General features: G+C 41.9%; 1 protein-coding gene across 5 annotated transcripts in view; it reads right to left on the minus strand.

Moving 5' to 3' along the window:
• Nucleotides 1-5,783: 5,783 nt before the first annotated feature.
• Nucleotides 5,784-17,549, minus strand: part of cops7a (COP9 constitutive photomorphogenic homolog subunit 7A) — a 54,482-nt gene continuing 42,716 nt past the window's right edge. For all 5 annotated transcript variants that reach the window (XM_058992507.1, XM_034040507.3, XM_034040512.3 and 2 more), the window contains one exon: nucleotides 5,784-9,960. In XM_058992507.1, the coding sequence (XP_058848490.1) occupies nucleotides 9,791-9,960 (170 nt within the window). In that variant the 3' untranslated portion in view covers nucleotides 5,784-9,790. The remainder of the gene's footprint in view (nucleotides 9,961-17,549) is intronic.

Raw genomic sequence — 17,549 nt, forward strand, 5'->3', positions numbered from 1 at the left:
GGGTTAGGTGTTCGGTGAGTGGAGAACGGGAGAGAGAGAGAAGGAGTAAAGTAAATATAAAAGAACGTAAATATTAGTGTTATCTGCTCACCGTGTTTTGTTCGTCTGTCTGTGCACTGTCTAGTCCGTTTTGTTCGTCTGTTTATTTTGGCTACAAGTGCCGTGTCCTGTTTTTGTGCTGTTTTCAACCCTTTTATTTGTTAATAAACGCTGAGTGCAGCCATTGCACTCAGCTCATCATCACCACCGTCTCTGTCTGTGTATTCCTTTCTGGTCTGACGCCACCCACTCTGGCCGTCTTTGTGACAGTTACAAATCAATTTTCTTAAAAAAAAAAAAAAAAAAAAGAGGAATACACCAGAAATACCCAAACTGGTCAGTACAGAAAAGGCGATATGGAACAGCACTGGCTACAGCAATCTAGGATGTCTAATGAAGTCAGCACAAAAACATGAGCGTTCCCAAAGTCACTTGTGAGCCTCTGTTTTGGACAAACCTGAATTGATGTTCAACGGGATGAGCAGAAGCATAGGGATATAATACATCACAATGAGCAAGTAAGAAAAAATCATCGTGAGGCTCTTAAACTCTGGATTGATTCCGTTGCTTACCTTGGCAAGCAAGAACTGGCATTCAGAGGGCACGATGAAGGCAGCAAATCCTCAAATAGAGGTAGTTATGTGGAATTACTTTCTCTGATTTCTTACTACGACAGCATGTTAAGCAATCTCTTGTCAATAGCCACAGTATTCTCTGGTACCTCTAACAAGAATCCAAATGGCATAATATCTTCGGTGCCTCAGGTTCTGCTAGATGCAGAAGTACAGGAAGGAAGCCAAGTACGTAGCTATAATGGTAGATTAAACAACCAATGTTGGAAACGCAGCGCAGCTGTCTTGGTACGTGACTGACAGTTTCCCGAAAAATCTGGCTCTATATCCAGATGCTGCTCGACAGCATGCTGCAGTGTTAAAAGCGCAGCACACACGCTTAAATCATCAGTGTCTGTTTCAGGCAGAGGGTCCTGGTCACCAAGGTACAGCTCAGAATTCTTCCTCTGGTGTTGTCAGAGATTCAGTTCCGGTTGTATTTTCGTCAGCACTCTCGTCCTCAACTATAGAAAACCCAGCTTTTTTTAAACAACGCTGCATTGTTTGCTGACTGACAGAGTTCCAAGCATGCTTGAGCAAGTGCACAGCTTCTAACAGAGAAACTTTATTTGCACACTGAATTTTTGTGCTGATGCTCATTGCGTTTCTCTTTCCAGCCATGCTTGCTGTTAGAACATAAGAACATAAGAAAGTTTACAAACGTGAGGAGGCCATTCAGCCCATCTTGCTCGTTTGGTTGTTAGTAGCTTATTGATCCCAGAATCTCATCAAGCAGCTTCTTAAAGAATCCCAGGGTGTCAGCTTCAACAACATTACTGGGGAGTTAGTTCCAGACCCTCACAATTCTCTGTGTAAAAAAGTGCCTCCTATTTTCTGTTCTGAATGCCCCTTTATCTAATCTCCATTTGTGACCCCTGGTCCTTGTTTCTTTTTTCAGGTCAAAGAAGTCCCCTGGGTCGACATTGTCTATACCTTTTAGGATTTTGAATGTTTGAATAAGATCACGCATAGTCTTCTTTGTTCAAGACTGAATAGATTCAATTCTTTTAGCCTGTCTGCATACAACATGCCTTTTAAGCCCGAGATAATTCTGGTTGCTATTCTTTGCACTCGTTCTAAAGCAGCAATATCCTTTTTGTAACGAGGTGACCAGAACTGAACACAATATTCTAGTGAGGTCTTACTAATGCATTGTAAAGTTTTAACATTACTTCCCTTGATTTAAATTCAACACTTTTCACAATATATCCGAGCATCTTGTTGGCCTTTTTTTATAGCTTCCCCACATTGTCTAGATGAAGACATTTCTGAGTCAACATAAACTCCTAGGTCTTTTTCATAGTTCCCTTCTTCAATTTCAGTATCTCCCATATGATATTTATAATGCACATTTTTATTTCCTGCATGCAATACTTTACACTTTTCTCTATTAAAATTCATTTGCCATGTGTCTGCCCAATTCTGAATGCTGTCTAGATCATTTTGAATGACCTTTGCTGCTGCAACAGTGTTTGCCACTCCTCCTATTTTTGTGTCGTCTGCAAATTTAACAAGCTTGCTTACTATACCAGAATCTAAATCATTAATATAGATTAGGAATAGTAGAGGACCTAATACTGATTCCAGTGGTACACCACTGGTTACCTTGCTCCATTTTGAGGTTTCTTCTCAAATCAGTATTTTCTGTTTTCTACATGTTAACCACTCCCTAATCCATGTGCATGCATTTCCTTGAATCCCTACTGCGTTCAGTTTGAGAATTAATCTTTTATGCGGGACTTTGCCAAAAGCTTTCTGGAAATCTAAATAAACCATGTCGTATGCTTTGCAATTATTCATTGTCAATGTTGCATCCTCAAAAAAGTCAAGCAGGTTAGTTAGACACGATCTCCCTTTCCTAAAACCATGCTGACTGTCTCCCAGGGTATTGTTACCATATAGGTAATTTTCCATTTTAGATCTTATTATAGTTTCCATCAATTTACATATAATAGAAGTCAGGCTTATTGGTCTGTAGTTACCTGGTTCGGTTTTGTCTCCCTTTTTGTGGATCGGTATTACGTTTGCTATTTTCCAGTCTGTCAGTACAACCCCTGTGTCAAGAGACTGTTGCATGATCTTGGTTAGCGGTTTGTAAATGACTTCTTTCATTTCTTTGAGTACTATTGGGAGGATCTCATCCGGCCCAGGGGATTTGTTTATTTTAAGAGCTCCTAGTCCCTTTAACACTTCTGCCTCTGTTATTATTATTATTATTATTATTATTATTATTTATTTCTTAGCAGACGCCCTTATCCAGGGCGACTTACAATTGTTACAAGATATCACATTTTTACATTATTTCACATTATACAGATTCACATTATTTTACATACATTATACAGATATCACATTATTTTACATACAATTACCCATTTATACAGCTGGGGTTTTTACTGGAGCAATTTAGGTAAAGTACCTTGCTCAAGGGTACAACAGCAGTGTCCCCCACTGGGGATTGAACCCACAACCCTCCGGTCAGGAGTCCAGAGCCCTAACCACTACTCCACACTGCTCCACACTTATGCTAAAGTTATTTAAAATTGGATAGGAACAGGTCGACATGTGGGGCATGTTGTCCGTGTCCTCCTTTGTAAAAAAATCTATGATTTTGCCATTTGTGTCTCTTAGACATTTAACCTCCTCTTTGAATGTTCTCTTGCTGTTATATTATTGGAAAAACATTTTGGAATTGGTTTTAGCCCCCTTAGCAATATTGATTTCTATCTCTCTCTTGGCCTTTCTAACTTCCTTTTTGACTTGTGTTTGCAGTTCCAAGTACTCTTTCTGTGTGCTTTGTTTTTGGTCCCTTTTAAGCGCTCTGTAAAGTGCCTCTTTTCGCTGAATATTTTTTTAAATTGATCTATTAAACCATTTTGGCCAGTTTGTTTTAGATTTAGATTTGTCTACTTTTGGGATGTAATTTTTTTGCGTCTCTAGTACTACATTTTTAAAAAACAGCCATCCTTTTTCTGTGGATGTTTTCTCTATTTTACTCCAATCTACTTCTATTAGTCTCTGTTTCATACCTTTGTAGTTTGCTTTTCTAAAATTGTAAACCTTAGCTTTAGTCATTACTTTTGGGGTTTTAAAAAATATTTCAAATGAGACCATGTTGTGGTCTGAGTTTGCCAATGGCTCTCTGACCTCTGTTTTAGTTATTCTGTCTTCATTATTTGAAAAGACTAAGTCAAGGCATGCCTCCCCTCTAGTCGGTGCCTTGACAAATTGCGTTAGGAAGCAGTCATTTGTCATTTCCATCATTTCAATTTCATCCGTCGTGCCCCCCATCGGGTTTTCCCATTTTATACAGGGGAAGTTGAAATCCCCCATTAGTATGGCTTCTCCTTTTCTACACGCATTTCGAATTTCATTGTACAACAGATTATTTTGCTCAGCGTCTGAATTTGGCGGTCTATAGCATGCTCCTATTATTATGCCCTTTGAATTTGTGTCCATTATTCTGACCCATATTGATTCTGCATTGTTTTCTTTGTCCTGATTTAACACCTGGGCTTCAAGACTATTTCTTATGTATAGCGCTACCCCTCCGCCTCTTCTGTCCTGCCTGTCTTTCCTATATAGTGTGTACCCACTAATATTATATTCGTCTCCATCACTCTCAGACAACCAAGTTTCTGTAACACCTATCACATCGTAGTTACTTGTTAGTGCAGTAGCTTCAAGTTCTAACATTTTGTTTCTGAGACTTCTAGCATTAAATAAATACATTTAATAGTGGTCTTACCTGAGTTGTTGCCCTTGTTTTGATGTAGTCTCCCTTCTGTTTTTTTGTTTTCTCCCCCCTTCCTTTCTAGTTTAAATGCTTCTGGACCGCCTGAAGGGTCCTTTCTCAGAGTAGATTGGTTCCCTTTCTGTTTAAGTGCAGTCCATCCCACCTGTATAGATAGTCCTTGTTGCAGAATGTGCTCCAATGTTCAAGAAAGGTGACGCCTTCCTGTGTGCACCACGATTTTAGCCATGCATTTTGATTTTGTATTTCCAGCTGTCCATATGGTCCTTTGCAAGGTGTTGGCAGTATCCCAGAAAATACCACAGTTTTGGTCTTGTCTTTTTAATTTCCCTAGCTCTCTGAATTTGTTTTGCAGGGATCTTGGCCTGTCTCTTCTTGGCCATACCATTTGACATATGGCCTATGGCTTGGAAGCCTAATAAATATAGCTGCAAGCAGCAATGTAGGGGGCCAAGTATGGCAGTATGGATGTATGGATATGGCATATGACTATGGATATGGCTGTATGGATATGGTATATGGCTGTATAAATATGACATATGGCTGTATGGAAGCAGCAATGTACAAATCTGGTCACATGGTTTGGCAGCCATATTGAAATGTTGCCCAATCATCTTGATTCATAGACTTTATTTCACAGTCTTCTACTATTCTGTAAAGTTTTATCAGTCTACTATATTCTACCATAAGATTATACTGAAATATATGGATATAGACCATAGCAGATATTTGATTGGCTTGTGGCGGCCATGTTTATTAATGCAGCAACTTGCTTTGAACAAATCTAAAACAGGACCCAGCCATGAGTATGTATGCCAATTTACATGCCGAAACGTGATAGATAAAACTATAATTAATTACTAAGTAAAAAATATCCAAAGGGACTCTGTATAATTTTATGTCAGTTTGCACTTTCTGATTTTTGTTTTTTCCTTCATTTTTCTATTGCAAGTAAGAAATGTATCAAACACTAAACACATATTCAACCAGCCGCTATTGCTGTTAATAAAATGCAGCCATGGTAAAATGCAGCCACGGATTTAGATTCTGGTATAGTAAGCAAACTTGTTAAATTTTGCAGACGACACAAAAATAGGAGGAGTGGCAAACACTGTTGAAGCAGCAAAGGTCATTCAAAATGATCTTCACAGCATTCAGAACTGGACTGACACATGGCAAACGACATTTAATAGAGAAAAGTGTAAAGGAAGAGGAAGAGATAGGAAGAGTGGAAGAGGAAGAGAGTGTGGAGGACAAAGAGTGAAGGAAGAGCGGAGGAAAAGAGAGTGGAGAGGGGGAAGGCACATACTGTATAGCTAGTTGTGCATCACCTACAATTTTTGGATTGAGACAATTAAAAAAAAAAAAAACTAAGAACATAATTTAGATATTTTATTTAACATCATGTAATCAAAGAAACTATAAAATTATGTTGTCCAAAAAAGTCTACCAGAGCCATAATAGTAGTACAGTAGTATTTACAAAAGTAGTTTTTCATTTTGTGAACGTAACATTATTCAGCACTGCTGCCTCTCAGGGCCTCTCTGTCTGCTGTAGAAACAGGCTAGGAGTCAATGGAAGAAACAGCAGCACAAATGGAAGATCATGAAACACAGCAGTTAAAAGAGGGTTGTGTTAATTTGTATTTTATTTCAACAATCAAGGATACATTCTTTACATCACTATAGGAGGACAAGATTTCTTTAAAACACATGATTTATTAAAGGATACATCAGCACTACATGAAAGATAAAACATAAATTATCCCACCTTGCTGTTCCGAATGTATTTGGTCATTGTCTAATAATACATATGCGCCCAAACATTTGCATAATGCCACATTGCTATGTCCAAAATCACTGTTATTGAGCATCTCTCCTGAGCCAAAAAACATGACATAATGTGATATCTTGTAACAATTGTAAGTCGCCCTGGATAAGGGCATCAGCTAAGAAATAAATAATAATAATAATAATAATAATGACTTCCGCATGTACCCTCACATGTACTCTGAAATGTACCAGTGCATTCCCAATGAAGCGTTGTATAAGCAATATTACCCCCGTGTGGAAACACACTAGGTCTGTGTGACAAACATGGTCCCATTTAATTTTCCATAAGGAAGGAACTTGTACCTGCTTTCGTTTTGTGTAGTAGACATCTTTCACACTGTACATGTTTCCTTTGCATGTTGTAATTTGATTTATTATTATGATTAATGCATTCAATATAAAAAAGAAAAAGTCTGTGCTGTGTAAGTGGTTGTTCTCATTTCCAGCTAATGAAGGAACCCAACCACAATTATAGCAGCACTGTGCTATTTCAATATATGTCCCCAAAAGTCTTAGATATAGCTCCAGCTGATTCAGAATGTTTGTAGAATTGATACGTATTAAATAAACTAGCAAATGAGATTTGGAAACAATGCATTTCCTTTTGTAATGAGGTCCTTGAGGATGATCCGACCTAAAAAAATAAATACTGCATTTTTCATATTTGGTTTTCATTTGCATTCCTGACACAACACATGCATAATCATCTACACACCGTTGAGTGTGAAAGTCAAATTCGGCCACTAATTCCATCTCCCTATCAGAAGCTGTGTCATTAATAGTTTAAATTCAAATTTTCCTCAGCAACAGTGTGACTGTACACAGGGAACGTCCGAAATACTGCCAGACAATATTTTAGCATCAGATTGTTCAGAAACTGACAGGGAGATGGAATTTGTGGCCGAATTTGACTTTCCCACTCAACAGTGTGTAGACAATTGTGCATGTGTTGTATCGGGAAATGCAAATGAAAACCAAATACGAAGGATGAAAAAATGCAATATTTATTTTAAGTCAGATCATCCTCAAATACCTCATTCCGAAAGGAAATACATTCTTCCCGAATCTCATTTTCTAGTCAGTGGGGCTTGCGAAGCAAGAGTCCCCTCTTTAAATCTTCGACATTATTATTATTATTATTATTATTATTATTATTATTATTATTATTATTATTATTATTATTATTTGGCACGCTACTCCTCTTACACCGTTTAAGCTACAAACGCCGTTCAAACTTTAAAACGTGTAGACCGGTCTGGAATAATGTGCTTGTATACAACTTTTTAATATATTGTATACTTTTTAAACTATTAAGCTTTTTGTCCTTTTTTTGTCCATCTTCATTCACTTTAAATGGGACTTTTTTCAACATTCTAAAGCTGCCCATTGTTTAAAAACTCCCAGACTTCCAACATTCTATTTACTGTAAACCATGTAACTTTTGACACAAATCAGCTACTTTGACCACTTTCCCAACAAGCTAGACAAAAAGTTAGAGGGTATGACATCTTCCTCTACTTCTCTGCTATTCAAATATGAAATCAAAACAGAAATAACTTACCAATCAAGAGGTACAGCTGTTTTAGTAACCGCATCAACTTCTTTCAGTAGGCTACTTCCCACTGTTGAATTAACTGTCATAGAACTTTGAGAAATTTTAAATTCTAGCACATTCTAAGCATGAGACAATTAGTAAACAATGTGACTTTTGACACAAATCAGCTACTTTGACCACTTTCCCAATAAAGCAAGCCCCACAACTTTACTTGTAAAGTTACCATCTAGTTTATTTGTTTTATTTGATACGCGTCCATTCTGCAAACATTCCGAATCCCTTCATTAGTTGGAAAAGAGAACAACTCCATCTTGGTTTTCTTTTCCCCGCAACCACTTACACAGCACAGCCTTTTTTAATTGAATGCAACATTAATCATAACTATAGTTGCAAGCAACTTGATGGCTTCCAAGGCATTCTTGTTACTATCTGTGTTCACAGAAACCATGACCCTATCTGCACTCTAAGGAGTTATAAGCTAGTTTTGCATTTTACCTTAAGGACAGGTCAAAGGTCACGGTCAAGTTAATTTTTGAATAGAGCTTTTATAGGTTAATTTGTGTATTCCATGGTAGCTATGACACTGTCAACTCTCAAAGGAGTTCTAAACGAGTTTTGCATTTGAGCTTGTTTAGATGCAAAGTTCGGCTTCAATCGGCATAATGGTTTCAGAGAAGACGTTTGAATATTTTTGACAAATCCAATATGGCCACCAGACCATGTGACCAATTGACTTCTCTTGAACAACCATAAATCTAGGCTATGAGGGCAGTCTATTGCGCCAAGTTTCACATCTCTGTGACAAGCAGTTTCGGAGACAATTTCTTAAAATTATCCAAAATTCTCAAGAAATCCAATATGGCCGCCACACCATGTGACCTATGATCTTCATTTTCACTCTGACACAACTTGTCTTAGGTGCCTACCACCCTACCAAGTGAGTTTTCCTGCAATGGTGTTGATTTTACGGACATATACGAAAATTTGGCTTGGAAAATCCAGTATGGCTGCCAAATCATGTGACCAATCAACTTCATTCTTTCGTTGACAATAATTTCCCATAGTTATCTACGATTGTATGAAGTTTCATCACTCTACCCCATTGTACATAGAGAAACACTAAAATATATGCAAATTGACCATAGCTGAAATTTGATTGGCTTGCGGTGGCCGTTTTTTTATGTGGCAACTTGCGTTGAACAAATTTGATAGACAACCTTGCCAAGGCCATGTATTCAAAGTTTTGATTCAATCGGCATAATCGTTTCAGAGAAGAAATTGTTTAAATATTTTTGACAAGTCCAATATGGCCGCCAAACGATGTGACCGATCGACTTCTCTTGAACAACCGTAAATCTAGGCCATGGGGGAGTATGTGCACCAAGTTCCAGATCTCTGCTGTAAACCGGTTCGGAGAAGAAGATCTTTTTAAATTGTCCAAAATTCTTGAAAAATCCAATATGGCCACCACACCATGTGACCTATGACCTTCATTTTCGCTCTGACACAACTTCCCTTAGGTGCCTACCACCCTACCATTCTGGCTGGGAAGCCTAATAATACATCAATATAGAACATACGAAGGAAACATGTACAGTGTGAAAAATGTCTACTTCACAAAACGAAAGCAGGTACAAGTTCATTCCTTATGGACTAGTGTGTTTCCACACACTGGTATATTTTAGAGTACATGTGAGGGTACACGCGGAAGTCATGTTTTTAGGCTCAGAAGAGATGCTCAAGAACAGTGATTTTGGACATAGCAGTGTGGCATTATGCAGATGTTTGGGCGCATATGGATTATTATACAATGATCAAATACATTCGGAATAGCAAGGTGGGATAGTTTATGTTTTATCTTTCATGTAGTGCTGATGTACCCTTTAAGTTAAAAAAAAGTGCTAAATCAGGCTTCAATGAAGCCCATTCTTTCACCCGCATTGAAATCTCCATTAGCAACACTTTCCTTTGAATTAGTGAGGAAAATAAAATGAAGCATTCACACAAGCCATTGAATAATATTGATGCATATAAATCTGTGTGTGTGTGTGTGTGTCAGTGTGCGTGTCTCTCTCTCTGTAGACCAGAAACCCCTCTCACTTCCTTTATTTCTTTCTCTCTTCTTTCCTTCAGTTAGACTTGGACCAAATCTTGCCACTTCCTCGCAACCTGTATATTAAATAAATAAATAAATAAATATATTATTTTTTTATATATATATATATATATATATATATATATATATACACATATATATATATATATATATATATAGTAACACGGCAGGGAGGGGGGTTACGTTCTTCCCTGCCTAAAACATGTGCAAATGCACATTTTGTTTAAATTAATTGTTTTATTTGTTTAATTATCACCCGCACCTGGTAGTTATTATCAATTAGTACTAGGTGCAGGGGTATTTAAAATGTGCAGTCAGTCTGCACGGGGCTGCTGAGTAGAAGGAAGCAGAAGAGAGGTGCTCTGCTTCCGAGCAGTCATAAAAGAAGTACGTGCTGTGTTAAACCTGTGTGGTTTTGGTTTATGTTCCGTGGTGCCAGGTAAACGGCTTAGCCGTCCTGCAAGTTAGTCAGGGAATAACCTGTTTAGTAAGTACTCCAAAATGAAGTTAGGTTTTGTTTTGTGTTTATTTTTGTGTTTATTAAAAATAGCGCAACCGCGCTTGAAACTCCATTTCCTGTGTCCTGGGTCTGCTTTGAAAGGGGCAAACGAACGACCGTGAGTGCCAGCCGGGTTACAACATATATATATATAAATAATGTAATAAATCTCCCTCCTGACATGTGAGGACGCAGTGTAAAGGGAACAGAGTGCCCTGGACTGGATGGCCTGACAATTCATTCCCAGGGTTAGGTGGAAGTCTGCCATCTAGAAAGGGGGCACAGCTGCTTTACATTAAGTCATCGGTCCAGAGGTAAAGCGATGTTGCAAACACAGATTGGAGGAGAAACGGCTGTATTTGCTAACCAAGGGGGCATTACTGAAGGTAGAAACAGGGTACGTGGCAAGGTGATCTTCCCCTTTGTTTATGGTTAAGCGAACGCTAAAGGACAAGCAAAATATAACCGTGACTTTTGTTTGTTTTGTCGAGTCTAATTGTACTGTTTGTTATTATTAGATGGCTAACAGGATCCAGAGCTGTCAATAAAGGCCAGCTCAAACCCGGACAACACTGCACCATTATTCACAGATTAAAATTGTGTTTCACCATGAGCACAACAGAGCTCCATGAAGTTGACCCCCTACAAACAGCAGAAACATTGAGTCATATAGCATTCGTTTGTGCTACGTTTGTGCCATTGAAACAAACGTTTGTGCTGCTATAGTTTTTAACATTACACACAAAAGACAACATTCCTCCGCCCAGGAGAGCAACCACCAAGAAAAGGTGTTAAAACCAATCCTCGCCCAGGACAACTGGAAGCTGCTAGAGACTGGAATATGCTGGCAGATGTTGGTCAACGGCTTATTTTTCCACCTGAGATTGCCACCACTAACCTTCGACCAGATATTGTCTTGTGGTCTGGATCAGCACGCCTTGTTCACCTGGTAGAGTTAACAGTGCCATGGGAGGATGCTGTAGGTGAGGGGTATGAGAGGAAGAAACTGCGGTATGCTCAACTAGCCACTGAAGCGGAACAGCGAGGATGGAGAGTCCTGGTTTACCCAGTGGAGGTGGGTTGTCGAGAATTTGTGGCACACTCTACAACCCGGTTTCTTAGAGACGTCGGATTCAGTGGCCAAGAGTTGCGTCGCACAGTGAAGAACTTATCTGAAGCAGCAGAGAGGAGCAGCAACTGGCTGTGGTTGAGACAGAAAGATTCTGGCTGGGGATCTCAAGCACAATAGAAAGAAAGAAAACGCTGATGTACAGGTAAGTAAGCTGGGCTGAGTTGAGTGGGGGACGGAGGGGGGTGATGCTGGGACGCCAGAATCACCGTCGAGCCCTCTTGAGGTGTCGTGGGCTAGTCGACGAAACACTGAGGATGGAAGGTGCCCACTTGAAAACCCCAGAGATGTACCCTACTTAGCTCAATCCAGACGGTTGTCATGCTGATGCGCTGGGGAGACCGCACTGTGGTTGATCCCTGGAGTCAGCATCGCAGCCGTTGTGTGTGCTGATGCGCCAGGGAGGCAAAATAAGCTGATCCCTGGAGCCAGCATTACACTTCAGCCATTAACACCATATGATGATATCTACATCATCATATGGAAGGAAACGTAAATGGATGGAGACACATATGGATCACATTAATTTACTGTATAGCTACGTCTTATTTGGTGCTTATCTTGGCGAGAGTCGAGTTCAAATCAGCATGAAGTTTTAACATCTACTCTCGGGTAATGGAAATCTTAAGACATTAACGATTATTTTTTTAGGGCAGTGACGTCACTCAGCCCCCCTTTCTTTTATTTATTTTATTTATTTATTTATTTATTTTTAGAAAATTTAGTTGTCGCCAATTTTTTACTTGTTTGTTTTCTCCCCAGTTTAGTATGCCCAATTATTTTCTGTATCCTCGGCTCACCGCTTGCAACCCCCCCGCCGACTTAGGAAACGGCGGCTGGAACACGCGTCCCCCGAAACGTCCTCCAGCCAAGCCGTAATTTTTCACACTGCAGATCCACAGCAATGCCACCAGACCTATAGTGCCGGAGACAACACAGATCTGGCGGCTCCACTGCAGAACCACAGGCGCCCTATCGGCCACAGGGGTCGCTAATGTGCGGTGAGCCGTGGATTCCCCTGCCGACCTAAGCCCTCCCTACCCGGGCAGCGCTCAGCCAATTGTGTGTCGCCTCCTAGGAACTCCCGGTCACGGTCGGTTGTGACAGCCTGGATTTGAACTTGCGATCTCCAGGCTATAGGGCACATCCTGCACTCCTCACGGAGCGCCTTCACTGGATGCGCCACTCGGGAGCCCCCAGCCCCCCTTTCAATGCCGGAATTGAATCAAACTTGTCTCATTAATTTGTGCCAAGCTATAACATTAGTGCAGCTATGGTTTTTTAAGATATTAATGATTATTTTGTACATCATTTGAAATCTTACTTTTGAGCAAGTACCCATTTTTGCTTGTGCCTTTAATCAGTTTAACAAAGATAAGAAAATATCGGGGACACTGTTTACCATTATTGTATCTTGTTTATTTACTATAATACCAAAGGTAAACTTACTGTCTTTAATCTCTTTAAAATATTTTCCACTTCGCTTTAGTGTTATTTAAAAGCATTTAGACATGTGAGGCACAGCAGGCTAAGACATCCAGGACATAAAGCACTCAATCAGAAAATCATGGAATCAATGGAAACAGTCTGCAAACAGACGTTTCAACTTTAACAGTCTTCTTTGTGTTACAATGATAAGATGATGGATGTTGAAACGGTTATCACACCCGTTGCTATTAGTTATCTATAGCATTTTGGTAAGACCGTATGTGACCGAGTTGTCGTTGAGTGGCGTGTGTATGGTGTCACGGACCAGAAACAGAAACCAAAACAGATAATGGCGGTGGTGAAACTGAGCGCTACGGCGCTCAGCTATTTTATTAAATAATAAATAACACAATAAATAATAAATAATAAATAACACAAAACACACTAAACAAAAAGGCGCATTGGCCAAACAAATAAACAAATAAGGCTTAGAAGTTGTTTAGCTTTTAATCTCCTTTCTCAAAACCAGTCTCACCTCTGACACTTCCCGAGGGTAGAGAGCTACAGGTTTATATACAGTGACCATCTCCCAATTAGCAACAATTAATCAATGAATTAACTCAGGAGATGGTCACCGTCTGCACGAGTTTAATAAGGATGCGTGGCTGTCAGCAAGTTAAATAAATCACTAGCTGATCAGTCACGCATCCTCACGAGGTTTTTAAAAACACAAAAACAATAACTATTTCGGCTTTTGCCAAAATAAACATAAATCATAAAATAAATAAATAATAAACAAAGGGGCGGGACACTCCGCCACACATGCCCCCTCTTGTGCGCAGCACACATGACCTTAAAAGGCCACCTCCCCCCTTAGTCCCCAAAGTCCCGGTTTACAGTCCCGGCCCAGGAACAGGGGCAGCAACGGGCCAAAGGTGGGGGCCACGGTGGGAGGTCCTCCTCCCACCCAAACAACTGTAGAGGCCAGGCTGACCACACACAGGCCGGCTCCTCTGGCCAAAGCAATCTTGCGGCCACCCGGCGGCCTGTGGGGGTGGTCTCCAGACCTTCCCCCCTACTCTCTGTAGCCGGCAGCTCCCTCTTCTGGGGCTCCGGCCACCCAATTCCCTGCAGCGAAACTGCTGCGGGGGGAGCTGGTCTCCTGACCTCCCCCCCCCCCCCCCCGTTCTTCATGGCCGGCAGCTTCCCAGGCGAAGCAGAGCCGGCGGCGACCCCAGGCACGATGGCAGCAGCGGACCCTCAGAGGCGACGGCAGCAGCAGACCCTCGGGAGGCAAACTCGGGAGGGGAGCCCCTGGCCATGTTAGCAGCAGCGGGAGCTCCACTTCTCCCTCGTACCCTGCAACTGGAGGCTCCCCAGGCGATGCATGGTAGGCATCCTTGGGCGGTGCTAGGTAGGCATCCTTGGATGGAGCAAGGCAGGCATCCTTGGGCGCAGCGAGGCAGGCATCCTTGGGCGGAGCGAGGCAGGGCAGGAGCAGTCCTTCCCATGGCGGTGGAGGTGTAACCAGCAGGTATTCACCCTCTGCTGGTGGAGGTGGGAGGGGTAAGCAGTCCTCCCATGGCGGTTGAGGCAGAACCAGCAGGTATTCACCCTCTGCTGGTGGAGGTGGGAGGGGCAAGCAGTTCTCCCACGGCGGTGGAGACGGAACCAGGAGATATTCACCCTCTGCTGGTGGAGGTGGCGGAGGCAGAGGCAGCTCCTGCTGCTCTGCTCCTAGTGGTGGAGGTGGCGGAGGCAGAGGCAGCTCCTGCTGCTCTGCTCCTGGCGGTGGTGGAGACAGAGTCAGCTCCTGCTGCTCTGCTCCTGGAGACAGTGGCGAGGGCTCCTCTCCCTCTGGCGTTGGAGATGTCAGCAGTGGGACCTCTCCCTCTAACGCTGGAGACGTCAGCAGTGGGACCTCTCCCTCTAACGCTGGAGACGGCAGCGATGGCTCCTCTCCCTCTGGCGCTGGAGACGGCAGCGATGGCTCCTCTCCCTCTGGCGCTGGAGACGGCAGCGATGGCTCCTCTCCCTCTGGCGCTGGAGACGGCAGCGATGGCTCCTCTCCCTCTGGCGCTGGAGACGGCAGCGATGGCTCCTCTCCCTCTGGCGCTGGAGACGGCAGCGATGGCTCCTCTCCCTCTGGCGCTGGAGACGGCAGCGATGGCTCCTCTCCCTCTGGCGCTGGAGACGGCAGCGATGGCTCCTCTCCCTCTGGCGCTGGAGACGGCAGCGATGGCTCCTCTCCCTCTGGCGCTGGAGACGGCAGCGATGGCTCCTCTCCCTCTGGCGCTGGAGACGGCAGCGATGGCTCCTCTCCCTCTGGCGCTGGAGACGGCAGCGATGGCTCCTCTCCTTCTGGAGATGGCAGCGATGGCTCCTCTCCCTCTGGCGCTGGAGATGGCAGCGATGGCTCCTCTCCTTCTAGCACTGGAGACGGCCGCGGGGCCCCTCCCATATCTGCAGCCAGGTATTCTTCCCCTGCTAGTGGAGCCTTGGGCTGTGGACGCTCGGCCTCCTCATCCTCTGGTTCCTGCTCTGGGCAATCCTCCTCTTCCCCTTGCCATGGTGGGTTTTGGACAAGGGGAAGGTACCTGACCTCACCACAAAGGAAGCACCACCCTTCCTTGTCTAGACAGGCGAGGCAGACGTCCGGCGTAGCAGAGATGCAGCAGGACCTGCAACTGGCCCTGCGCGGTTGCACTTCCTGCTGCTGTTTCCTTCGGCAGCATTTTTCCCCCCCCCCCCCCCCAAAAAAACCAAAACACTATTTTTGAAAAAAAACGAACAACAAAAAAACGCCCTTTGCTGTTCCTGGCCCAGCTCCTGGAGGCGTTGTTTATCCAACGCAGGACACCACATGTGACCGAGCTGTCGTTGAGTGGCGTGTGTATGGTGTCACGGACCAGAAACAGAAACCAAAACAGATAATGGCGGTGTTGAAACTGAGCGCTACGGCGCTCAGCTATTTTATTAAATAATAAATAAACAAAAGGTTTAAACAAACACAAAACACACTAAACAAAAAGGCGCATTGGCCAAACAAATAAACAAATAAGGCTTAGCAGTTGTTTAGCTTTTAATCTCCTCTCTCTCGAAAAACCTGTCTCGCCTCTGACACTTCCCCGAGGGTAGAGAGCTGCAGGTTTATATACAGTGACCATCTCCCGATTAGCAACAATTAATCAATGAATTAACTCAGGAGATGGTCGCCGTCTGCACGAGTTTAATAAGGATGCGTGGCTGTCAGCTAGTTAAATAAATCACTAGCTGATTAGTCACGCATCCTCACGAGGTTTTTAAAAACACAAAAACAACAACAAAAAGGCTTTCGCCATAATAAACATAAATCATAATATAAATAAATAATAAACAAAGGGGCGGGACACTCCGCCACACCGTATAAAGGATAATAATTAATCAATATAATAATAATATGTATTTCATAAAAAAAAAAAACACATAGCTACATAGTAAAATCCCTAGACCCCTGAATATACTGTAATACTACTATTGTTATAAGATGCCTTATTGTTTTATAAATAATAATAATAATAATAATAATAATAATAATAATAATAATAATAATAATAATAATAATAATAATACAATTCATTAGTGCTAGGTCAGGTGGTTAGTGATTCCAGAGTATCCCTTAAGAAGGGGAGTGTAAACAGCACTAGAGAAGTAATTGTACATATTGGGGTTTTTCACGGAATATTAATGTTCATAATGTACATTCACTTAAGGCAAGAGGACTGAATAATAGTAAGTAGAACTTGAAAATTTTGAGATGCACAAAAAAGCAAAAAAAAGAATCGCAACATTGTCTATGCATCCTCAGTGTACACTTGTTTCAGATTCATTACACTATGAAACAATAAGTGAATAAGAGGACACACTTTTTCTATATGTTTGAGACTGGACTTTCTTCCATTGCTATTCATATTTATTTTGTTAGTATTCACATGTGTAAGCAGCGTCACTTACCAAATGACATATTCTTATCAAAGAAGTGTCAATACATATTGAAGGAAAGCAGCAGTAACGTTAATTTTGCAGCACTAACGCAGCATAAACAAATGACCCATATTTGGTTTAAACCCATTATTATAGAGGGACTGTGACGTCACTCGCCCTAAAAGAATTGTGAATAAATCTTGAAGGAAAACAGCAGTAACATTCATTTTGCAGCAGTGACCAGCACAAACGTAGCACAAACTAATGAGACAAGTTTGGTTCAATTCCGTTACTGGAGGGGGCTGAGTGACGTCACTGCTCTAAAACAATATTGTTAATATCTCAGAAACAATAATAGCAAAAATGTTCGTTTCAACAGCATAAATGTAGCACAAACATAGCACAAACGAATGAGACAAGTTTGGTTCAATTCGGGCATTGTAGGGGGGCTGAGTGACGTCACTCCCCTAAAAAAATAAATCGGTAATATCTTAAATTATAGCAGCACAAACATTTGTTTCAATGGCACAAACGTAGCACAAACGAATGCTATATGACTCAACATTTGTGCTGTTTGTAGGGGTGCCATCTTCATGGAGCTGCACTGCAGCACTCACTCTGGA

The sequence above is a fragment of the Acipenser ruthenus genome, chromosome 19 (genome assembly GCF_902713425.1).
Source record: "Acipenser ruthenus chromosome 19, fAciRut3.2 maternal haplotype, whole genome shotgun sequence".
NCBI lineage: Eukaryota > Metazoa > Chordata > Actinopteri > Acipenseriformes > Acipenseridae > Acipenser > Acipenser ruthenus.